This window comes from Poecile atricapillus, chromosome 3 (assembly GCF_030490865.1).
Source record: "Poecile atricapillus isolate bPoeAtr1 chromosome 3, bPoeAtr1.hap1, whole genome shotgun sequence".
Taxonomy (NCBI): Eukaryota; Metazoa; Chordata; class Aves; order Passeriformes; family Paridae; genus Poecile; species Poecile atricapillus.
In genome coordinates, this window is record NC_081251.1 from 92,376,765 (window position 1) to 92,403,919 (window position 27,155).

At 36.8% G+C, this 27,155-nt stretch overlaps 1 protein-coding gene across 1 annotated transcript in view; it reads right to left on the minus strand.

The window, feature by feature from the left end:
* Nucleotides 1-27,155, minus strand: part of MTA3 (metastasis associated 1 family member 3) — a 133,322-nt gene that overhangs the window by 20,857 nt on the left and 85,310 nt on the right. The window contains exons 15-17 of the mRNA XM_058834568.1: nt 19,779-19,865; nt 14,782-14,928; nt 2,945-2,976 (exon numbers count right to left, since the gene is read on the minus strand). Of these exons, the coding sequence (XP_058690551.1) occupies nt 2,945-2,976; nt 14,782-14,928; nt 19,779-19,865 (266 nt within the window). The remainder of the gene's footprint in view (nt 1-2,944; nt 2,977-14,781; nt 14,929-19,778; nt 19,866-27,155) is intronic.

Below are 27,155 nucleotides of genomic sequence, written 5' to 3' on the forward strand. Positions count from 1 at the left end.
ACAATACATCATTTAAAACAAGTTTAGAATTACCTTAAGTTTAAATCAGGTATTGATTCTCTTTTGCCACACCTGAAGTATTCCTATTTCCAAAGGGATTAGCATTATACCTTTAATAAGCATCAAGGTTTGGGGCTGGTTTAGTTGTTCATAGAAATGTGAGATGAATGCAAAAATTAATACCCAAAATCTCTACAGTGCATGAAGTTGCAAATGTTGATAATAGCATGCAGACACACAACCATTTTGGGTGTAGAATTTCATTTAAAAACCCAGAGGCTATTAAAAATGAAAGATTTTCACACAACAGATCATACACAAGAAAATAACCAAGTACTCAACACAAGTATAACTTTGGAACCTCTGGATTTGCTACCAAACTGTTCGCAAACACCTACAATAGTTGTAGTGCTGAAAATGTAAGTCAATGACTTTTCTGTGCAAAGGAAAAAAAAAACCACCAAAAAGCCCCCAAAGAAACAACCCTCCTAAAAGATGACAGCTGACTTGCCAAAGCATCTGGGCTAAAATACTGCAATGTTTATAGTCCCTGTTTGTCATATATGGTATACACAAGCTATATAACCTCTGAATAAATCATGCCTTAGGAGGTATCATTTTGAAGTAAATAGTTATTTACTGAAATCAGTAAATTAATAATGAAAGATTAAACTAGGCATCTATGCACAGAATAAAAGGAAATTTATTTTAAGGGTAAAGCAGCACATGCTCTCCCTTTCCCCCCAACACACAGCTGCTTAAAATATTTTCTGGGTTTTTATTTTTATGAACAAGAATCTGAAACAAAAAATAGGCAGCTATCATTGCATTTAAATACAGAAGAAAAATTCTTGTAATGTCCTCAGAAAAACTGCACTTCGTTTTTTTAGCAGAGCACACTTATACTTCACTGGCTTTGACTTCAGCATAAATCTGAATCTTCAGAGGCAAGATCAGATTTAATGCCTTACATTATTTCAATAACTATACATGCAACTTTAAAGAACTTCAAATACTTCACCTTGGTAAGACAAAAGTTCTTTTACATCAAAGCAGTCAAGGCAGTGATACAAATTTGCTTTGGTACCTGTCTCATTCTAATGCCTAAAGGTCATGCTTTAACTTTTTACGTTACCATATAACCATAATCAGTCAGAAAATGGGGATTTCATTTCAGAATAACTATTTATTGCAGTAGGGATTACACACTGGTTCTCAGCAGTACTGCTTTACTACATCTGTATTGAATGTATAATCTCATATTGTTTCTAACACAAAGAATACCTTATTTTCTGGTTTTACTGACAATTTCTACTTACTCTTTGGGGAGTAAGAAATTTCCTTTTACACATTCAGTTATGCTTTAGTTGCAGAGAAGAGCACACATTACTAAAACAATTTCTCACTTAGCAGAATACTTACTTTTATTTCTACCTTTATTTAAGTGCAATGAACAATTACTGCGCACTGACTGCAGAACATTCGTTCAAGGTCTGAGCCATCTGAGCTGTCAGCAGAGTGGTCTGAGAGGTTCACAACACAGGAACCTCAAGAACTCAAGCTACTTAAAAACCTTTACCTTCTCTCTTTAAAAGTTAGGACGTGTTTTGGTGTGAGAAAAAAAATCCACTTTTGGCTCAGTTTTTAGAACTGTTCTGATAGGTTAATGGAAAAGAGAGACTGAGTATCTTCGGGGTACAATTAACAGGACAAAAAAGAGTAAAGGTAAAGCAGAGTGAAGGGTTCCCCAGCTTCAACACGATTGCCCTGTTCTTTTCCCAACACCAATGCAGCACATAAAAAACATTGAAAAGTTTTTCAACCCCTTCCACAATTTTATAACGAAGGAATATACTTGAATAAATAAGCATCTTCTTTTGAAATGGGTGTATTTAAAACAAATTCATTTCCAACAAGGATTACATCACATCTAGTAGGAAACACAAACATCACTTTCCAGACATCTCTACTATTTTGAAATGTTGTGATCTGTAGTCCTTACCTATTTATAATTCATTTGCACTGGATTATTAATGGCCATTGATGATAAAAACACTGAACTATATTAACCTTTTATCCCCTGTAGAGTCAAGAAATCCATGGGGGAATTTACATGTCCCATAAATGCCACACATAAAGGATAAGTAAATAAATTTGAAGGGACACCCCAAAAACTGTAGGCATGAAAACAAACAAGTTCATGTCACGATTTGCTGGGGTTTATTCTAAAATTTTAACACTCCCCCCAAAAACTGGTCTTTTCCAAAAGCAGAAAGCCCTTTCCTCAAACACCCACAGGACAGGCATCGATCATTCCCTGTCAGAGAAAGGTTTTCTCTATGTGAATTGTTGTTCAGGCCTTACCCAACTTTATTAGGAGTTTGAAAGAGACCAACATTTCTCACCCTATAAAAATGCAAGATAGACACTAAGTGCATGATATTTTTTTACATAAAGATTTCTAATCTCATTTTTTGAAGGTGTATCTGTCCACTTAAACATTTCCCTGTTTCTGAAACCTAAATTATCAAACTCAAGGTAGAGTCAGAAACTGGCCTCTGAGGAATGTGATGCAAGAAAGTACTCAGCTATTGTGCTGAAATTTAAATGTGCTCTGCCCCATGTGATACAGACATAATGCAAGAAATTTTAATTTGACATAATCAAAAATTACTTAAACACAGAACACAGAATTGTAGTTGAATTTTTCAGCCATTCAAACTGACAGAACTGTTACCTCTTAAACCCTTTAATCTCTCATTTTTTCCCCAAGATTTCTGATGAAATAAAGACAGACTTATTTTATGTCTACATAATTATATCTACATATTGGACTTTATTTAAAAAAAAGCCAATGGCTTAGGATACTACCATATTTACTTAATTTTAAAGGAAAAATTGTAGCTATAGGCATATCAATGCCTATAATCTCCTCTATACTTACCATGATTGTTCTTGTTGTATGGCTGGATGATTCTGGAAAATAAAAGAACCACAGTGTATTAGAATGTTTTCTTTATCCACAAAAGGCCTATGTTCTGATGCTCACCCTGGAGGCTAAGATGCTACTGCTCAGCTACAACAATGAACACATCAAAAATGCAGAGACTGGAAAGCTTTCTCATGAAACGAGCATGAGACTCATCACTGATCCCAAATATATATGGCATGCTATAATATGCTGTTAACTGTACTCATTCTCTTTGCTTAATTATCCTTTTCTGCAAGAAAATATAAAAATGGAACTAATTCATAATTCATGTTTGAAGAAGTGAGGGTTTTTTAATTTTGCTTTTAACATATGGCATCATGAAGGATCAGTTCTGCAGACAAAAATACAGATAGTATCAACATAATTCCATTACTTCTCACATTTCAAAAAAAGTTTTATAAAACTAGACAACGCCTTTTCTGAGAATTTTGAGGTGGATGCTCAGTTTGAAAATAACAAAGCTTATTGAGAAATGCAACATGCAGAAAAGTTAACTGTTCTCTCCAATATGATAAATCACAAGTCATCCAACTGAGCTCATGGTTATATTATTTATATTTATATTTATATTTATATTTATATTTATATTTATATTTATATTTATATTTATATTTATATTTATATTTATATTTATATTTATATTTATAGCAGAGCAATCACTACTAGGCCAATAATTAACACAGATTTCACCCTGCTGTTTAACTCAGATTACTTTTGCTTTTTTCTTTCCCCAAGAACAGAAATTGCACTCTCTTTCGCTTTAAATAGTTACAGTTCACATATTAGAGATCTTTCTTTTTGAAAGCAGTGCAACTTCAGTAACAAAACATAAACAGTTAAAAATCCTGCAAGAAAACTCACTGCTGGTCTGTAAGCTGCAAGATGATCCTACCAGCAATCTCTCAGACTCGCTAAAAATTTTGGATGGGACACCTTGGCTATAGAGAGTTCTTAAGGAAGGGACATTTATCAAAACTACATGTTTTTATAAAATGTACACTAATCTGAATCAATTGAATCAGCAGAGTCTCAGTTCTGCAAGTGAGATAAATGCTAAATAATTACTTTTTTTTTTGTTTGCTTGTTACTCTTGTCTTGGCTCCAAATTGCAATTTACAGGGTTTCCAGCTAGTATCACTTACACAAAGAATTCTTGAGGGATTTTATTATTGTTAAAAATAGTATTAGAGATAATAAAAGGACATGGGAACAGCTGCATATCTCCTTCTAATAAAAAAATAAAAAAAAAAAAAAGGTAATTATGGTAAGCCAGTTTAAACATCTCAAACTATTTCTAAACTCCAACATGCAACAAAAAATCCAGTATCTACTTTACATTTGTACAAGTCTTCATCCTTAATCAATTTTCAAATAGAGACATTTATATCACTAAGGTACTGTAATGTGAATACCTACCTAAAGCCAGCAATATCTTAGTTGTGAGCTCCTCTACCAGCCATCTTTTCCTCTCTTTTTTCACATAAACGTTATCATACACAAAAATACATTTAGGTCACCGGTCCTCCAGGCAATTCTTAAACTGGTAGTATAAGAACTAAATATTGTGACAGTCTACTGTTTACTGGTACTTGAACATATTGGCAGTCTTAAAGAGTAAGAGAAGATCACAGTAGAGTGAAGAACTCTGTAATCTGTTAAATTTTTATCTTCAGAGTAATTTATGTTATTTAAACTTTTTTTTTTAATACATCCCAGTAAAATAACATTTCAGGACCTGAATATTCCTGAGAAAACACAGAGACTGGATTAATGGATTAATGAATAACTGAGACTAAGATTCATTCCACTTATAAGCACAAATACCCAGAAAAAAAAAAAAAACCAACCACCTTATCTCCAAGAACACAATGTTTCCTGACAAGTCCTGAACTTAGGCAGAGTTATCCACAAAGTTAAACACAAGAATGGGGCTTCTTGCCTCTTGAAATACAGAAGAGGTACATTACAGAGTGCTTTCAGTCACTCCCAAAATGATCAAAGCTGACAAACAAAAATCCATATTTTTTATACTGAGATACTTGAAACCTTCCCTCTTACTCAGAGGTGCTGTGCTTTTGGCACAGCTCTATATGCCAAATCTATAAAATCTATGCTTAGCCACGATTGTCCCAAAATACGCAGACATGCTTTCATTCGGTTGTCTGTGAAACTGAGAAGTTCTCCCTAAAATGAGCTGAGGAACAAATGAATTTTCCTGGAAATTGTTAAACAGTGTATTTTTGGAAAGAACCTGACAGGCGCTGTTAATGCAGTGCCAGCAGCTGTTAACTCCAGGATATTAACATATTGATAACCTAATAATAAAACCCAACCAAGAAGTGAAAAAAGATGTTATATTTTTAAATATTCCTGTTATACCATGCAATGGAATCATTCTCTTTTTTTTTGCATGTATTTTTCTTGCTTTAGATACAGAAACATCATCTAAGTTGCCAAACATCAGAGACCTCAGTATATCCATAAATACAAATGTAGAAAAAGAACTGTTTAATAGGTAGGTATAGTCAAAAGATTCTAGGATCTAGCAAAGACTAATAATTAAGGTGCCATTGTTACACAATGGCACCTTAATTATTGTACCTTATATACACAGTATATAAGAGTTTAAACTCTTATATACTGTGATACACAAATATTCAGACTTTAGAACTGAAGAGACACCGATTTCTTCTAGAAAATAATTATACTCTGACTTGGCAGGCTCTGAAAAATACTTATGCCTGGACACACCAGCCAATTTTATGAAAAACATTTAACTAAGGCAACTAACTTTGCTTAAAAAGGCAATTAGCCACCAAAAACACAGCGTTGGAAACCTTCACAGAAGATCTGCACACCAATGCAAACTTCAGTGCAGCTTAAGGGCATCAGAGATTATTTAAAACCACAAAATTCTTGGTGTTGAACAGAACAGAAAACAAAACTTTGGATTTTCATTTTTATCTGCCAAGTTCTACAATGCCTTAGGGAATTGATCTAATCTGGCTCGAATTTTAGTGAAGCTGGCAGCAGTGGACACTTGGTTTATAAGTGAGTTCTTACAGGAAAGGATTTCGTGCAAGACAGTGATCTGTACTTGTCGCTCTATTGGGAACGGCGAGAAGAACGACACAGACTCTCTTGGGAGTTGAACAGGAGAATTTCTCCTCTGGTTTATTACCTCAGATCTTTTTTATAGACCAATACATGAAAGTACAGAAAGGTAAAACTCTTATTGGTCAGTAACACATCACCATCATTGGTCAGTGGGGTTCACCACCCCTCGACCTTCTCTTGCAAGAAAACAAGAAACTGACAAACAGCACCTGCAAGGCTGTCTTCTATCTCTGAGGATTGTTTTAATTCCTCCTTATGATTTCCCAGGCCACTTTCTCAGGCAAGTCTGAGAAAGTTATGTGGCCTGCTATTCCACATGCACAGTGCTTCCTGCTTCATAGCTAGCATCCATATGTACTTGCACCATTTCAGTGGGAAGGGAACTCCAGGACAGAGACTGATTTCCCCCTTAAGGCCAATGAAGTGCCAGGGAAGTAGACTGCTCCATTTTAAGCAGAACTGGCCAGACACCATCACTACTAACAAGGGTTTACAGTTCTGTGATGTGTGGGAATTTCAGTAAAAACAGCTTCAATGCTGGCAAGATGTTAATAAGTTTATTATTGTGGAGAAATTGATGCACCAACAACAGAAACTGCCTAAGATGCTCCTGTACGCTTTCTTCAACATATTTGAACTCAAATAGAAATAAGTAAGCTGCAGAAGAAATTTCCTCACATTAGAATGTGCTTTACCAACTATGTTGATCAATCAGGTGTTTCTACCCGTTTCCAGGCAGTAGGACACCATAAAATTTCCCACTGTAAAACCATTTAAAGCTAAATCAGAAAAAGTGCACTGCTCAGGGGTGGTGTCAGCTATGTCATTATTTCAAGTTTACATATTATTTCCCAGCAACATGGTTTTTTTTATTACACATCAGAACCCTTTTCCAGCTGTTCATGTGTTATTTGTATATGTGATATTTTTTATTTCTGCTGATAGAAAACTGAGTTACCTGATATTTCTCTTTTTCATGTAACGAGATCATTGACAACAATAATGGGTGAAACATTCCCTACTTCTAATACTTCCAGAATACATATGCTTGAAGATAATGTGAATTTGACAGGTGGGAAATAAAGGCAGACTGGCAATTGCAGAGCTGTTTAATCCTAGCAACATCTCAGTTTATGATGCTGCCTAAGACTTTAAAGGTTAATTATACCTAGGATGGACCACCTTATGAAAAAATCTGAGGAAGGAAGACTGCTTTGTTGTTTTGCCTCCATTTGGGTTATTTTTGAGTAACATTTTTGGGAATGTTTTGAGTAACTAAACATAATTGTTTTCTTCTTCGTCCCAGTTTGCAGCAACTGAACAAGTGACATTTTTAACTCAAAAGTATTATTAAAAATTAATAAATACATATGTATATCTTATACTAAGAATGATTTTTGAGGAAGACTGTTACTCTCTCAAGACAGAAATTTTATACACTGGAGAAAGAATATACAAATTAAAAAAACCAAAAACCCACAAAAAATTATCACAGACCAGACACAGGATCTTTCCAGTTCCACTGCCTAAGCATTTTGTGAAGGTGCCTTCCCTACTGCATTATGTACTAAAATTGTTAAGAGCTATTGCTCTGCAATCACAGCTTACAAAAAATAATCAACCTATTTGACAGTAATCATACACAGAATCACTCCGTGTATGAACTCCAGATCTTGAATCCAGAGCACATAATTCAGGAGGTAATATGCTGCTAAACCTGTTATCAAATAGACAGGATTCTCTTTCTGCAACTGTAATTCTTTAAAATAATATTAGGGGAATTCTAGGAATTAAGTGATTCTAGGAATTAAGCTCTGGCTATCTGTATTGTGGTTTAAATGTTAACTTCATTACAGCATTGTTTGCTGTTTGAAGAGCTGATTCATTCTGGCAGTTAGAAAAACCAGGGTTACTGCAGTTTCATGGCTACACATTAGCTGTGTATTAAAGCAAGAAACGCTGATCCAACAGCAGAAATGGGGCACTTTACCATGAAGTGCCCTTTCGTCCACCTGGGATCCCACATGTCTTGCTCTTTCTGATCCCTGCTGTCACCAGTGTTACCAGCAACATTTGCTGCACTGGTGAGTTCAGGGATGCAACACACCAATTTCTCATAAACATTCACTTCCTTGGCACAACAAAAACAAAGTGATCTATGGCACACTCAAAGTAGTGCTTTAAAGCCTGAATATGACACTAGATTTGTGCTTTTCTTGTGAATCAATGGTAGGCAAAGAAACCTTACAAAACCAAAGATACATTTTTGAAACAAAGGAATAAATGCAGAAGGAATTAATAATAGTCCCTTAATCAATTTCTAATGTACTTTCACCCTGGGAAATAATGCACATTTGTCAAGACACAGTAAGCATGTAAGCATTTCAGTTGAATGGAAATTGTATTTTGACTTTGGCATAACAAAAGTAATCGCTGTCTGTATTTTAAAAAATGCACAACATGCTTAGAAATAATTCTTTCTCAGAGGAAATCCAAGGAAACCTGGGTTTAAAGAAATGTTTTTGCTCCTCCCAAGCTCTCCTGTGGCCAAATTACACTGCTTACCTTTTCTCACTGAAAAATACCCTGCAGCTTAAGCAGTCATTAGACAGAGAATGGAAGACTGTCCTTTTACTTCAAATAGAGCTCAAATAATTGGAAGATAATTCTAATTAAATTCAGTGTACATGTTTATCACTGAGAGACAAAAAATAATTTTCTCAAATTTAAGAAATTCTAGGAGGAAAAGATACTTCTTTTTTTTTTTTTTTTTGGACAAAAATATTTTCCTCCTACTTGGTTATTTTTCACGTTAAATCACAATATTATTTGCATCACTGTGTTTGGAGAAAAGAAGACCAAAGAGGGAAGTGGGGAATCATCAACTCATTGTTTTGTAACACAAAAATTTAAATAGGGAAAAAAAAATTACTTGATATATGCAAACATGACTTCTAGAAGCTTAGTTCTACGAATGACTGACAATGTCAGCAGTAACATCCTGGGGTAATTAAGGTCTGTGTCACTTTTCAGGCACATTATTTGGGCTCTGGAAGTTGTCAGTAGCTCATCATCTTCAATATCATCATTTGTACCACTGCAAAAACAAGTGAATTTACTGACCACAGAAATGTAGGCTTTAGAGCATTTTAGTTTCCTAATAAATATTTAAAATTATTGCTTCCAACTGCACAGTGAAAATAGAGAGAAATTGGCTTGTGCAAGTTGCAAAATTTAAACGTAAAAAGGTTGTTAGGTCAATCTCTTGAAGGTCAGAGATGGTTTTAATGACTTTGTATAGAAAGGTAGGACTATCCTCCTAAGTATTTCCTATAATAAGCATAAAAGCAATATATTTCAGGAAGTAACTAAGAGGCACAAACACCTTTTCATATTCCTTTGCTTTCCCAGTAAATGACAGTAACACAGCATAATTTTTTCCTAAGAGATCTATTTTCCATGTTCACATTTCCATCAATACCACTGCACACATTTGACTGAGAAATCTGTAGATGAATATTTTAAAGCATTTCCAGCTATACCAAAGACCAAAGCTACAACACGCATGTCCTAAGCAAACTTCAGAAGAAAAACTGACTGTGGAGCAATATATAGCTTTTGTCTCTCACTTTTGGGAAGAGTGAGTATACACAACCCAGAATTAATCATACCTTGTGTTTCAGCATGGAAGAAATGGCAAAATTTCACATAGCAGCTTGCTTGCCACAACTAGTTTCTTCTCTTTCAACTGGAAATCACTGGTATTTTAAATGAGGTTTATAACAATTTTGGTAGGTTTTTGGTACGTTTGGTAGGTTTTTATTACTATGTAAGAGAAAATTTAGGGTTTTCTTTTTCAAAGTAACAGAGCACCAGATGTTTTTTGATATCGATCCATGCTGCTCCTCTGCCACCATAACAGAACATCTCTGTCTCTGCCAAAAAATAGTATTGTGATAATGACAGGCACCTTTGAGATAAAACAACTCACTCACTACTGAAAAATTCCATCCTAGAGTGAAAACTCCTTCCCTTTAATGTACTTTCACATAGTATTATGTGAACTTAATTATAATGAAGCTTGTATTATAATTATTTTCTCTGTTTTAAGAAAATTGGAGTGACTTGAATTGACTGTCTGTCAGTCAGACTGCTTATGTTTTCATCTGTTTGTCATAAATTCCCCATGGAAAAATAGGGGTGAAAATTAAGCCTTTCTATTTTACTCATCTCCTGAACAGCCAATAGTATCACCCATAAACACAGAGAGAAGGATTGACCAAGACACTATTTAAGAGAGAAGGTACACCTTTTTGAGATATTTCTCTGTTTGCCAATTTCTCATGTCACCTTCTCATCCTGCCAGGCCAGAGGTGTGTGGGTTCCTAGGAAAACAGACCCTAAAATTGTTGCCTCATTCCTAGATACTTCATGTATCTGCTGCACACTTCAGTATATTCCAGAACATTTCAAATTTGACTGTTGAAAGAATCCTCTTCAAGGTAGCGGGACGTCTCAGACTGAAGCACTAAAGGTATGGCAGGGAAGAGGAGGATCAGGGTTGTTGATTTGGGTCTCTTCAGCTATGAAAACCTGCTTCTTTTATTTTTGTCCACAACATGAAAATGGTATCAACAGGCAGAGACAGATTTCTATACCTCATTAGTGATGCTGATGCCTTGGACATCCTGTGGATATTCAGGTTCTCATGCATGAAAGGTAAGGAGATGCGTGACAGATGAAAGAGATTATTCTTGTGTAAAATACCTCTATCTCATGTTTGCAAATACTATAAGAAAAATTATCATTACTCACCCTGCCAAAACAATAGGCTGATGTGAAATTTGACTACTTGGACGCACTGTTGCTCACAGTTAAGCAGCTTGTGGGAGAAAGTAATTGCTTGGAATAATTTCAGACACTGTAATTTAAAGATCAGATTCAAAATATCTAAAGCACTTTACAGTCACACCTAAATCTTCCCATCATCAACTCCAGTAACAAAATTGGATACATGTAACCTTCTGCAACATCGTGATTTTCTGAAGATGGAATTTTCCCACTTGAAAGAGGCTATCTTCATGGCAGAGAACCACTTAAATATCTTATGCTGACTTTAATTTCAGCAGCAATTGAAATGCTGCAACTCAAAGTAGTTAAAAGCTCCAGCATATATATTACACAAAAACTTCTCAAAGTGACTTTTCCAGAACAGCAAAATGCCAGTTCACTGGCATTTTTGATTACATTTTACAGAACGCAAGATTTGCTGTTGTTTGAAAATAAAATGAAAAACACTTTTCTAAGACCATCCAGCAAAAGTCTGCCTCCTAATTAGGGACACAAAAACCTACAAGATCCTCTTTCTAGCTACAATACACAGTGTTTAAGCAGAGCAATTTCACTCACGTCCATGACTGACAATAACAAGATCTCACAGCACAACATCCCCATTAGGAAAAGATAAATGAGCTCCCTCATCATTCCCAACAATGATCATGCAAAATCAGTCAAAAGCACCAAATTCCCTCACCCCTATCAATGCACCTCACCTTTTCTGGAGGTGCATCCATGGAAGGCTGAAAGGGAATCTTGTGCTGCATTGGTGAAAAGCAAAACTCAAGCCAATGTAAGACTTGTATAAGAAATGCTAATCATATTCTTGTTTATTACTCTTAAAATCATTTAACTAAATATTAATGATGTTTCTCATAATCTTCCCCCAATTCCACAAGGAGGCATAAAAAGGTGCCATTTCCATAATGTTCTGCTATATTCAAAGCAAATAATTATTAATTTGCTAAAGAAAAAATTCTGCCAAAATAAGGCGCTCATCTGGGCAGTAAGATTGACTTAAATTATGCTAATCTAAATATATATTTGCACAAGCCTAAGTAACATTTATTTAAATGCTGTGAAATACTGTATAACTTAAGTAAACATATTTATGTGGCTTTCTCACAACAAATATCTAATAGTGTTGGAAAAAAAGTAAACTTGAAAATGCAGACATTTCCATGCCAATAATATTAAGATTATGAAAACAGCAAATGAGATTTAATATAAGCCTCCTGTGCTCCTTTGTGTTTGCTCATTTCAACAAAGCATGCACTCACTGAAAGGCAAAATCTGTCATCATCTCTATATCAGGCTTTCTGGATACCGTTAATTGATACAACACAATCAAACCCCCAGCAATCGATAGTATTTTGGAACCAAAAAAGCTTTTTAGTATATTTATAGTAACACAAAAACTCTGGGGGCTGGTAAAACCTTTCACTGCACAAATAGTACACTGTGGTCAGGGAAATGATACAGAAACCACCACTTCCCAAGATGATGTAGTACTGAAGAGAAGCTGGATGAAATACAAGCAAAAAATATTAAAAATTTATATTTACCAATAATCCGATGAGGAGATAAATGGTAAATATTGAAGGTTGACCGACTTTTAAATCAGTAGAAATGGAATATGTGCTGTAGAACCTAGTTACTGCTAGTTTGTTACCTTTCATTGAATTTTATTTACACTTTTCCACATTTTAATTAGAGTGGCAAGAATAATAACTAAAATAGCCATTTTTAATACTAAGACAGTAATTTTTGCACTTAAAAAAAATGCAGATTTCACTTATTTAGGATGTACACTTTCCAGTATGTTGTTTTCACAGAACAGATAAGCAGAAATATCTCCTAAAGCAATGACTTGCAGTTCTCAATACTAATTTTTCAAATTAGGTGTTATTTTGTGTCAATTGCCTTAACACAGCTGACTGTTTGATGCACACTAATTAAAGTAGCTAATGACTGGTTTTACACACTCTTTGAGGAGAACATCCATACTAAGTAGAAGAAAAATTTTACAGATTTCCAAGCATGCCTCCTTACAGAGACATAAGGAGGGGCCTAATCATAATGATTACCTTGAACTAACTCCTACAGCCTTCTCTGCTGGAGAAATGTGCAGGATGCAGCAGTCAGTCTTCTCACAGATAAGAAGTGATAGGACAAGAGGAAATAACTTCAGGTGATGCCAGGGACAGCTTAGGTTGGATATTAGGGAAAGCCACTGAAAGCACAGTTGAGCACTGGAACAGGCTGCCCAGGGAAGTGGTTGAGTCACCATCCCTGGAGGGATTTAACAGTTGTGGCATGTAGGGTTTAGTGGTGGGCTTAGCAGTGCTGAGTTAAGGGTTGGACTTAATCTTTCAGGTCTTTTCCAACTGAAAGCATTCTTTGATTATCTTTACATCCAGGAAAATTAACTCATCACTCAAGCTTACATGAAGAGTCCAGTCTAATGGCCAGCATTGACGGAGGGGGAGGCCTTTGTCCACATTCTCATGCAGCAACTACTAAACCATTCATGCACGACTCCAAAGGTTGCAGTGGAAAGTCAGCATTTATGGCTCTGCCTACTAAGGCAGATATCTTATTTTCTTCCAACTAGTTGTAAGCACATGGTGTCACTTTGGTCCCCAAAGAGCCTGTGCTGCTGTGAATGTTGTTTGTCTGTGGTGTAATAGCTGCATGCTGAGCAGAATGAAAGCAATCCTCTCTTCTCAGTAACCACTTCTTGTCAAAGGATGCCACGATTCCTATCTAGGTGTTATTAAATGTACAGTAGGTGTTTTCACTGCAGTATACAAATAGTGTTTGCAATGACAGAAAAACACGATTATGGGGAAGATGATGGATAACAAATCCAGTTTTCTTCCCTTTATTTGGAATACTGCTTCTTTGAGCTTGTCTGAAAGGCAATTTCTCTCCTTCCTACCTTGACCTATTCTGTGAAGCATGAAAGCAGACAGACAACTCTTTTGTGAACACCATCTCCTGAACAGTCTATTTGAGAGCCCAAAGTCTGACAGATTTCTACTGTCAATAAACTTATTCAATTACAGAACAACTAAGCTAATAGCTTACAGAAGTTATATCTCAAAAAGAGGTATCAGGAATGCATGCATTTTCTTTTAGTGTAAACATTATATCCTGCTGGATTCTCCTCTTATTTGGACAAGGTAACCGTTTACAGTAGAGTTGAAAAATCTTTCTGTTTGGTAAAGAAAAAAAAAAAATCATCAATAATGCACAGTCACTTTTCAGGATAAAAAATAAAGATTATTTGAGAAAAGTTAGTCTTACCCACAAATTTCCATCCTTTTTTTTCGTTTGTTTGTTTTATTTTTCACACAGCTTTATTCCTGCTGTCAGTTTGCACTGAGGTGCAATGAAGTAGCTGCATACACCAGGCCTAAAAATCACCTCTTGGCATACAGGAAAAAGCATACAGGAAAAAGCCTCTCCTGCACCTCTTTTGCTTCCTTCTCTGCAGGGACAGTGGCTTTGCAAAAAGCCAAAATAAAACATGATGCACCTCTGCCTTCAGCAAATATGTTTTTCTTCTCATTTTTTGGTTAATCAAGACCAGTAAGAAAAATGGCAAATGGAGTTTTTGTAAGAGAAGGCTCTTACAAAATATATCGTTATATCAATATATCGTTATTCAACAAATAAGCACCACCATTCATTGCACTGCTGCTATAAACATACCATCCATTATCTTACATTTTCCTAAGTATGTACACTCTCATTTAATGTTACCTCAGGTTCACAGAAAGTTTTGCAATTGAGAAAGTTAAAGAATGTTTCTTTTATATTCCTTCACATACCATCAAGCCCATTATGATGGCTGTAGTTTCTTTTCCCCAAAATACTTAATGAAGAGTGATTGGAGGGTGCAAGCAGTCGCTTTGCACTTGGACTTTGAAGGCTTGGTGTTGACCTGATTACATTGGGTTTCACAGCAGGATGTATCTCTGTTTGAGACAAAAGAGAGAGAGAGAGAGAGAGAGAAATGATATCTACTTGATTTTAAAATAAGTAAAACAATCTATTCCACATATGAAATTTACTTCTGATTTTCAGTGAAAAGAAAGTTCTTTCTGCATTTGTGTGTTTACAGGACCTTGAATAACATGAGTCTTCATACCCAAAGTAAGGTATCCTCGAAGTAAGAAAAATCTATTTCACTTTAGAGTACCCAAGTTCAATTCCACATTGCAGATATATAAGGATTTGAGGTTGAAGAGCTAATAAATACAAAACAGTCCAAAATGGGTGTGTTTATATTTTCCCACACTTTTGAGGTTTGTATTGAAGCTACACACCCACAAGTTTTAGCAAGCAAATAAAAGCATTTACTGTAGTGAAACCACCTCAATACCTCAAGCTATTCAGTATTTTCTGTCACAATAAGCTTTAAGGGATATTCCCACACACAGGTCACAAGGCACAGGGGTCAGGGGCCAGGCAGCACTGTAGGGATCTGCAGATAGAACCACCCCAAAACTGCAGTGGGAAACCTTCCATTCAGAGTAATTACTGGGGAGCTTCAAACATCTCAGAGTATCTAATGTGTTTCATGGAGCAAGATTATTTTGGAGAAGGAGGAATAAAGAGGGTAAGAGGCAGCAAAGCACATCTGGCCAGCACATCTCAGAGTGTTTGTCAGGAGCTGACACAGCTACATGTTTCTCAGTTATCTGCCAGATAGAAGTGGCAAACAGGAACCTTGGCTGAGTTTGCTGGTCCCTCACTAGGAATTTGATGAACCAATTAATTAATTCCCATCACACGTTTGGGTTCAAAATGCCACCACTGTGTCCAGCCTTGGGTAGACCGAGACTTGTGTGGGAAGTCAGCTGCCCGAGGGCAGGTCCCGTCCCTGTGACACAGCCGCAGGACACCAGCTGCTGGCACTGTGCAGGTCATGAGGGGCTTGCAGCCCAATTACAGCAGCCCTCTGATGACCCCAGGCAGCAGAAACAGCTGAGAAGGCAGAGGGGCTGGGAGTCAGATCAGCAGAGTCAGCTGCCCAAGGCAAGTGAGATCAAAACACAAAAATTAAGTAATTTCTCATTTTCAGCCCAGCTTTACACCTCCTGAAAAGCGCTTCTTATTTATAAAGTGGAGCACAGAAACTGAGAAGATGCAAAATCTACAGTGAGACCAGGTATCCAAGGAGAAGCCTCTCCAGCCTCTGCCATCCATGGCTATCTTTCAGGAGAAAGAGAAACCACTGCATAAAGTCAAAGCCCACTGCAATAGCGTGTTTTTCCTCCTTCAGGAATGCTCAAAGTCTGATTCCAAGTGCTCGCCTGCCCTGCCTGGAGCTCTTGGTCTCATGGCCTTGGCCAGGCTGTACTGGAACCGTGTGCCAGGAGGAGACAATGCCAACAATTGTTACATTGGAAAAGACTTTGCTTAATTGTTCACAACTGGTTTGGTTGGGGCTCGCAGTCACATTCTCCAAGCATGAACACCCTCCCACCAGCAGCCTCAAGAGGGCCAGATAGGAAACAGTAGGGCAGAGAAATAGACGGGCAAGCATTAGAACAGCAGAGAGGGGCGGCACAGGTAACCAGTCACTTCAGGGCAGAGCTCTAGTGTTGACATCAACAAATTTCCCACCACTTAATTAGGTGAGAACATTTTACTGCTGTTCACTGCAGAATTCATCTGCTTTTCATACCGAAAAGATTTCATGGCATGTTCCATTTTTCTTGCTATGGGGAAAAAGCGTCTCATATTTTGCTTTTTTACTAAAATGGGAACAGAGACATGCTTAATGCTATGAACACCGCTGATTGCTAAGGCAAAACTCTAAATTGAAATTGAAACGTTTGCGCTGTTTGCTGAAGGTAATTGGAATTTGCATTCTAAATTGTTCATTTAGCAATCTTTTCCAATTTTCTGAAGGAAATGGTATATTTTTAGGGCTAACAACACTAAAACGTTATTTTATTTGCCAAAGAGCTCCAGCAGCAACCACAAAAATCTCAAAAGTTGCATCAACATAAAAGAACTCCATCTCCTTTCATATACAACCTACAGGAGAGGCAATTTTATATCTTCAGGGTAAGCAAACTGTTGAGGAAGGAAGCATTTCCTTCCTTCGACTTTTATTCAGGTAAAAAGTCACTAATCCTCCATTAGTTTACCACAAAGGCTGTCTTTTCTCTTTCTGCAGTAGAGGAAGGTAGCAAGACCAAGCTCTACATTTAAGTTCTAGAAAGGAACTCAGTCAAACAGCCAGAACCACTTCCCAATGGACTGAGTCCTTCCTGTGCAGACCTTTACATCTTACTTCACTCCTCCGCTACATATAGACTTGCTTCAACTATTTTTTTATATTTTAGATCAGCACTCTATAACCAGCTGCCTCATCACACCCAAGCAGAGTAACAAGGCATTTCAGGGGTTTTGCCTATTATCCCTTCATATAATTGTATTAGGGAATAATAGTTCCTGCTGGTCTTATCCTTGTTCTATTGCCTAGGACTTCACTGAAAATTTTCTAGCCACCAGCAGCTTATTCTAACTCAGAGAACTGACTATATAGCATTCAAATTATCCCATTAACCACATAAAAAATAACCACTCAGCCAATAAATAAAAGCCAAAAAAAAAAAAAATAGGAGGTAGAGATAATGCTTCAAAAACATATAAGGAACCCATTTTATAGAATCAGATTTCCACCTCAAGCAATAACAATATTAAAAACTTCTCTCTTTTCCACTATCAGTAGTGTAAGAAAATAAAAAACCCAAAATAAACAAAGAGAAGCTGAAGTCTTCTACCGAATAAACATCCTGGATTCCAGAGGGGCTTAGGCAGCTGCACCTTTCTCTCACCTCATCTCCTCAACATGTATCCCAGATGGAGTGTTAGCCTGGTTTCCTCAAAAGTCAGAGGTAATATAGGACATTTAATTAGCCTGGGGTTCACCTTAGCTTTGTTTTGGGGAGCACAGTGATGACTGATGAGAATACAAGGGATTAGCCCCAGCTCTTGAGAGGACAGGGCATAATTTTAATGCTTGTTCTACCTCACCTGTGGAACCTGCAGCCAAGATGCAGAACAGGGGTTAAGGGAAGTGCAGGGCACTGAAATCTTCTCTGCCTTACCAGAAAGGATTAAAACAGTAGTGCCCTGACACACTGTTAATCGTATGCCAATAAATATCTGTAAGAATAGCACAGCATGAATCTTAAAAAGAAAACAAATGTCTCCTATACAAGTTATGACATGATATATAATACTAATTTTTATGAGAAAAGTAAACAAGATTTACTATTTACTGAAACTGCAAAAATACCAAATAAAAAAGATCACAAACAAACTAAACTAAAAAAAATGACACCAAGCTACATGGCAAACAAAAAGCCATTTTCCAGCCATCCTTAAAAAGCTAATTCAGATGAATATATTTAACTGCACTGGGCTCACTTCATATCCCCATAACACACATTATTTTCCTCAGCTGTAGTGAGATACCTCTACTTCCCAGAGTCAAATATTAAGCAGACTCTACAGATACCTGGCATATCGTAGCACTGTTAATCTTCTAACAGACCTTCATGTAAATTCACAAAATACTGTCTGACACCGTTTGTCCATTTACTCGCATTAAACTTACAGACTCAGACTCCCAGAGGGGTCAAGACAACTCCTCAAAGGCTACATAACATGGCACTAGCATGTGATGTCTTCTAAGTTAACCCTCGTTACCATTTCCTCTTTAGATGCACAGACAGGTTAGCTGGATGAACCATTCCCTGTCCAGCTTCCCACCCTCATAACCATAACACCACCAAGTTAACCAAAACAGTCCTTTCAGCACACATAACACACAGAGCTAGGATGTCTGTAGGAGATTATCCCAGGCATTTTTCTTAAACTGCAGGGCAGGAGGAATCAAAATTCAGTGAGAATGCCATTAATTTCTCATTACTCACATTCTTGAAGTTAGTATTGCGACAAAATTGATACCCTGGAAGAACAGTTGTAACTACATTAATAGCTGATTTATATTTCAGTAAGGCAAGAGACTTACTGTTTACTTTGATCTAGTACAGAAAAAAATCCTCCTGGTGACTGAAATTATGAGCAAAACATCTATGAGCTCTATGCGCAGCTGTAGAGTTCACTTCTGTAGAACAGGATTAATACACAGCAGAATTGGTCACTGCTTCTCTGATCAATGGATTGATTTCTATATTCATTTGAGGATTAACAGCCTCTGGGTTACCACAATTCTTATGTGACTGTGCAAATATTTAATAGTCACTGATGGCTCATTTGCAAGGAATCACCATTACTAGAATTTTTCCTCTCCCCATTAACTTATGGGTTCATTTTCCTCTTGGTTGTGAACTCAGTACACATTTCATTCAACCTTTTAAACTTAGGTCATCAAATTACAAGGTATGTGTCTTAGTGTGGCTGAGGTCCCCTGCTTTTAAGTAAAAAGTAGTAATGCAAATGGAAACAAAGGGCACAGTACAGCAGCCCTGAGCATAACTGAGTACCTCCCTTTTGAGCAGCTATCCTCTCTGTTTAGACAGTCAGTCTATTTTTCACATTCTAAATCAGGTTTCACTCTGACACTTTAAACCAGTATCAGAAGGACTTCTGCCTATATCCTGCAAGTTCAACCATGTAGTTTTGCAACTCACAGTGGACCACCATTCTTATTAATTTATTAACTTCAGAATTTTTTTCTTGTTACTAAAAGCATAAATCTCTCTTTCTGTGCATACCAGATGATGAAGCTTCAGTACACACAGAATGTTTGGTTTGTTATTCTCTGGAGGCAGATACGCACCTAAATACCCAATGATACATGACAGTGGTTTTCTGGTGCTTTTTATCTTCAGAGGATTCCCAGCAAGTTCACAATGTCGATCTGCATCTGAGAATTTTAAAGAATAAAACTCAGTTTAAATATTTTACTATTACAAACAGATTTAGGACATACCAACCAGTTTCTGACTTGCATTTTTAACACAAATTTATTTTTTTCTTTTAGCGCACCTTTTATATTCTCCTTTTTTTTATCAATACTTCTAATCATGGATATTTAAAGACAGGACAGGTCCTCATTCATGCAAGTGATGCTGTGATTTTTTTCTAAGTTGATGTAAGTTTTAACACCACTTAGATTATAGTTTTTGCTTACAAAATCTTTCTGGAGATAGGCAAATGAAACACAGATGAAAATATGAATACTAAAAGAAATACAGTTTTGGCTATTAAAAATTATTCACATCGAATTATCTTTTGTTTCCTACAAGCTTCTCTGTCTCTAAATGGGGGTAATATAGAGCTAAGGATTTAAAGCTGGGACTACTGATTTTTGTCATACAACTCTTCACTGTAAACTTTTCAACAGAATGGTCAGTTGTAACCAAGTATTACACAGCTCAAAGGTCTCAAAGATTGTAACTTTCTGCTAAGTATATGAAAACTAGCAGTGCATCAACTGCCTTAAATTTCCTGCTGCTACTGTGAACACACACAAGCAGAGATTCCATCCACATGTCCCAAACACAAAATGTTAACATAAAGAGGCTCATGCTTAGACAAATGAAGTTGGTCAACTTAAGGCAAAAATTCACAAGGCACTAGGTTTCAGTAAATAATTTCAAGATGACTGGAAATAGACTACCTCTTTTTTCTTTTTAATTATTCAGAATGTTTGGGTTATCTGTCTTCCAAAAACACATAAAAACCCTCATATAGAGTTTCCAGTATTCCCAGAATACAGGTATTCTGTTCTGGACAAAATTGCATTCACACAGTGATTATATAGATTGGGAGTGCTCTCAAATGGAACAACTTCTCACAAATACCTACCTAAAAGTTTTACAGAAAGGACACATTATAAATAGATTATAATTGCAATTCCTCCCTGTGTTTCACCAAACTCTTCCTATTTGCTTCACTCCAGCACATGAGACAGAGTAAACAGTAACAGGAAGAAGATAAGACACCATGTAGAAGAATTTAAAATCCCTTTATCTATTCTAATCTAGATCTGTGCAAAAACCATGAAGATCATGAATGCACAGCTATGACTTGAATAAGTATTTCAGATGTTCAAGATGTTTTCAGTGCAGAAGACAAAGCACAACTTACTTGAATAGACTAGGGAATCTATCTAAAATTCTGGAAATACTAATGGGCTTCAAAGGTTATAGAGCCCTAATGCTGAGTACATGAAGTACTTCATTATTTTTTTCTTTATCACAAAACATACTCTGCTAAGGGAAAAAAAAACCCAAAAAAGCACAAACCTGGGGCCTGGAATATTTTTAATATTGAAAAACACCTGAAATATTTTATGTGGTGGAGCAGAATGATGTGTGTCCACTGACTCCCTCTGTAAAATAAGAAGAGGCTACACAGTGTTTTATAGCTACCTTGAGAACAGCAAAGCATCACCAAAGCATCATCTACATGTCTTCACTGTAAAAAAAGATATTGCATCATAGAGTGGTATTTATATGCTGACTGGGAATACATACTGCAAGAAGAGCACAATTTTCATGCTGGAGATAAAGCATGTTCATCAAAGGTGAGTATACCAAAGCACACCTCTCTATCAAAAGAGTAAAGAATGTTTAACAGCAGCAAACTTTGATCCACAATAAGATGCTCTCATAAAAAGCATAATAAAGTTTACGATTTTTATGCAGAACACAGAGAAAAATACAGAAGTTGTATTGTGCATCATTCTCAAGTGTAAAACCAGAGAATAAAAATTGGGTAGGAAGTTATCAAAACTCTCAAAATTTAAAGCAAGTCCTAAACTCAAATATGATCTTTTATACGAGCAATAAAAATCTTAGTAAGATCAGTGAAATAGTGGAAGCTACGAGAAAAAAAACATTTATAACAAGAAGGAGTCTTATATTTTTAGTGTATTTTTCAAACAGCAAAACCAGAAAGTGTGCTGGTGTCTGTAGCAATAGATTATGAAGGTCTGAGGAAAATACACAAGAAAGATAAAGGCACAGCAGAAAAGCCAAATGCATTCCTTGTATCCCTGTTCATTGCAGAAGCACTTAAAGCTCACTTCCAAAATACTTTCATGAGGAAAATAAGAGAACTGTGTCACATTGAAGTGTCCATAGGAAATATTTCAAAATACACTAGTTAATCCGTAAAACCAAGTTACCAGGACCAGGTGGAAATCATCCAAATTTCACAGCAGACACGCTGCTGGTGTTTAATGAATGCTTAAATGGTCTTGGTTCAAGAGAACAAAAACAGGGCAAATGTGCTAACATTCCTCAGTAAGTAGGTCTGCAGAATGGCAAAAGGTTGCTTTATTAATAGAGGCACATGGTTAAATTTGGAAGCATCACGGGAGCCAACAAAGACCTTGGAAGGGAAAACAAGTTTAACGTGTTCCCATTACTCAGCGTGCGTCCTTGAAGCAGGGAGGAAGATGGCGTGCTGGGCCTCAGGAGCGCACGCCAGGCCGGGCAGGGCAGGGAGGTCACCTCCCCTCGCTCCACGGGAAACAATGGCCAGAGCCCGCGTTCAGCTCCGGGATCCCCACCTCAGAAGAGATGTGGGCACATGGGAACAGCAGCAGCTGATGGAGACTCTCCAAGCTGACTGGGTGTTTGAGTGCAGGACATACAGGGCCTGGGGAAACTGGGCCTGGGCAGCCTTGAGAGGAGGACAAGGGGACACCTGGGTGGCACCTGCAGCCTCCTGGCAGCAGAGTGCAGAGACACTGAGCCAGACCCTCCTCAGCAGAACACAGTGACAGGAGAACACACTGTTCCTCTCTGTGCCAACAGCCGGGCTGGGAGACAGGAAATTTTTTAATATAAGGATAAGGTTATTTACTCTGAGGTTGATCAAACACTGGAGCAGGTGCCCACAGAAGTCATGCAGTCTCCATACTTGGAGATAAAAAAAGCTCACCTGGCCAAAAGGCCCATGAGCATGTAAACCTTATGCAAGAGGTGGGATTAGAGACCTCCAGGGTCCCTTCCTACTTACATGTCCTGTAAGCCAGTAAATGACAGTAACACAGGCCTTCCAGGATCCTCTGATGGGACCATGACCTGTCCACATGCAGCTGATCTGGCATCCAATTTGGCATTTCAGAGAACTTTTACCTAACAGTGTCACCAAAGATCTCTGCTGTCCAGCTGTTACGGGGGAGAGAGGCTTTTTCAGGAATTAGCACCTTATTAAAATTAATTGTCTATGTAATCCCCAAATGATCTCTGCTGTTGAACATATAAAAGGGCAGGAAAAGAGGTGATTAGAGCGCTAAAATTTCCTGATAAAAAATTTCTGTGCATAATCAAAGCTAAAACTGATGGTAAAGGATAGGAGCAGCATCAAGCAATGCATGTAAATGAATTCTGAAGGGGTAAAATAACTTTAATATATAGATATAATGATGGCTTCTACACCATCACAAAGAAGAAGAGTATTTATCGAATCAGCATCAACAGCTAAAAAATATCTAGACAATACTAAAAAGAAATCAAAATCAGCGTGTTAGAAATCATGATGATAGGAAAATAGAAAACACGACTTTCAAAAATGATGGGAAATCTGCATCTTGAACTATACACAATTTGGGGCACCATAATCCTAAAGAGGATACAGCACAACTGGAAAAATTCTAGGAAATAACATTACAAACTAGAGTGTGAAGCACATTTTTTATAAGGCTTTAAAGCTGCCAAGCATGATGACTGATGTGGGCATTTCAGAGGTGAATGAAATCAGTAATGCCAAGAAGATGATAATAAGTTATCCTGTGCTTTCAGATATGGAAGTATTTTCTAATTATTTCCTTTTTTAAAAAACTAGATTTGTAGGTCTCTTAAGCTTAGAGACTCTCATTAGCAAGTTATTTTTCTCTGACATTCCATCATAACTCTGTAAAAATGCAGATCATCTAATGAATGTACTGTATTCCCTGAATTGTATTCTTTTTAGAAACTCTGGAAAAAAAATAATATGCTATCAATTATTTTGCTGGCTATTAAAATACGGCACAAATTGCATTCAAAGTTAACAACAGAAAAAATATCTTCATCCTAGATACAGCTAAAATGCTCTTCCATAGCTATCAAAATCAAGGATGCAAAACATGGTTTATGAACAAATACGCATAAATGTTACCCAATTCATGTCAGTAAAATACAAACTTTATGCTTACAAAGACAAATCAGTAACATTTTGCATATTCTACTGTTTCCACTTGCCTTTGTTTCACAAAACTAGATCACTAGCAAGCACTATGTACCACATTTGTTAATAAATCAGAGGATTTAAACGTGTGATAAATTTTCATCATGATCAGTATACCCATTTCCAGGTAACCATACATATATTATACAGATAATATATTACCATGCACTGAAAACATTTTAACAATCAATTCTACATAGACAGCATGTAGTAATACAGATTGGAATTACTATAATTAATACATGCACTTATAGTGATAAAGCTATATCCAAGCAATGGGGGAAAAAAAAAAAAATCTCTCAAAAGTCTTCCTGTGCTGAAACAATGTTTACACACACATGGCGCACTTCCAGGCATTTATCAACCTGCCTGTGAGCTGCAAACAGATCCAGCCTCATCAGTGACTGCTGAGAATGCTCACTTTGCTTTTCTCTAATTAGGAGACCTTCCCAGACAGGATGGTCTTGCTTAACTTTCTAAAAAAACATGCTATATATTCAAACTAAAAAGGAGGTAGTGTATGAGACTTAGACCAAAGCAGTTCACCAATTCTAATTATTCCTGAAAAACCATCAGACAAGTTTATTGTCACCAACCACAGTGAGTCTATTAAGTTCAGGCAGAATAAAGTTTGAGCTTTCCATGATGGGCTGTGCTCCTAGCAGGAGGTGCTGTGCCTTCTCAGCCTCCTGGTGGCCATCCTGAGATTGAGCTGGGATGTAAAAGCATCATCTCCACTACCTCCTGCTGGCATCTGAGCAGGGGTCACGCTACAGGCTCCATTAATGAGGAAAATCTAATTCTCTGCACTACCTGAAGGAATAAAGAACACAGAATAGGACCTTGTTTTCTGCCAGTGGACATAATGGGCTGAGGGAGAGGATGTGAGTGGATGTTCAAAAAGAGAAAAAGCTCTGTCAAAATGTGGTTTTCACCTAAAAGATATTTGGGCCTTAGGTTATCATTCCCAGAGGCTTCCATGATCCTCCAAGATACCAGAAGTAGCTGCAAATGCATTCAGGCACACAGGTGGAATGCAAAAAACAATTTATTTTATGACTGAGCTCTGACACTCTTGTTCAGACAGTCTTTCTCAGATCTGGGAAACAGTTTCATTTACAACCTGGCACTTCAAAATATTGCACAAGACTAAGCGGGCATAAAACCTGGTACGCAGCTGGGATGAGTGCCCTACCAATCCTGTCATCAGATTTTATGGTTTCTGACTGTTGTTATGGTGCCTAATGCAATATAGTTGGGAAATGCAGTTCCATTTTCAAGAACTGTTTTGGCACACAGAGACTCAGGTGAGTCTGACAAAGCATCTGAGCAGCAAGTAGATTCAAGTTTCAGCAAACCAACATGGAAAACAAACTCCAAATCAATTATTGGGCATTATAACCATCTCCTGCCATATCACTTCATGGGTGACCTGATACTCTGGCCAGGTTACTAGTTAAGCATGACTGTTACATTTCTAACACCAACACAGATATTCATTCAATACTGTAATTACTCAGTGGATCAAGCATGGGAAATCATTACTGCTAATTAAGGATATTGTTTAAAAATCTAAAAATTAATTGCTTCAAGATAACGTTAAAAAAGGATTCAGGGCCTTCTCAGGAAAAGAGAGACTATTTCGTTATAACATTAAAATCTACAGAGTGCACTGAGAACAGGTCACCAGATGTTAGTACAGGAATAAAACTTAAAACCTTTTTTTTTCTTTGCTTTCTTGCCTTTACTAGAGGAAGACTATGGCAATGACAATGCAGGTAAGACCACTGTAATGATTCCACAGAAAGAGAGATTGCCTGAAACAGAACATGGATTGTGGATGTGTGTGTGTGTGTGTGTGTGTACAAAGAAACGTGACTTAAATTAGTTGAGGTATATAATTTGGTTTCCACTGTTAGAACATCACTTTAATGCTATGTTCAAAAACCATTAACAATTGTAACTTTATTTCTTCAACCTATGTTAGATCCAATCAGGAAGCATCAGAATTCAGAGACAAAATCACAAGGTCCAAAATTTGCTTTAAGCAAAAAGAATAACGAAAGAAAACACAGGGGAAAAAAGAAGTCTTTCTAGTCTTGCAGTTAATCTGATGTAGAACTCTTTCACTCAAAGAAGCAAAGAGAACTCACAGCACTGCTAGTGTGAAGCAAGAATGACTATTTCCTGCTGAAAAGCTCAGCTTTTCACTCCTCTCTTTTAAGGTTGAACACATTCTAGAATGATGATTAACAGTTGGATGAAATTTTTTTCTTCCGTCTTTTCTTCTCCTTAAACAAAAGTTTCATCTTTTTAAATATTTTACTCCAGTGAGTGAGAAAAAATAGGGATATGGAAAGTAGAGGTAAGGTTCAAGTGAACTTCTAAATTTTTTCTCCATGATTCAGCAGAAACATAAATTTAAAGGTACAATACCTTTCTCTCAGAAAGTCATTTTTATTTTGGATTAAGGATTAAAAATATAACCCTAATCCAGCGTTAGACATACTTCTTCTATGAAGAACTCATTTTATTCACACAGTCAACACATGGTTTCCTGAAATCTGGAAGTTCTTCCTAACTTGCATGGATTTTAAAAAAGAAAGAAAATGGCCAAAAGAACAACTAAAAAATTAGACAAGAACAATGAAGAGAAATATCCAGCAAGTTTTGGAGTACTGCAGAAGTAGGTGAAAAGTTTTCACATGCATAATGGCTGATCTTAAAGTACATAAAGGGAAAATAATTACTCAAAATCAGATTTTAAGCCTCCATGGAGTGAATTTCTTATAAACAATGCAGACATTATCTGCATCCCAGATGAGTATGCCAGGAAAACATTTAGTGTTAATCTAGTGAACATGGCTATAAACCCCACATCTAATGATCTTAAAAGTTCTCTTCAATTCTAATACAATTGACCGTACAATGAGCCAGCATGGCTCATCCTGGAATACCAAGCTTCTGCTCC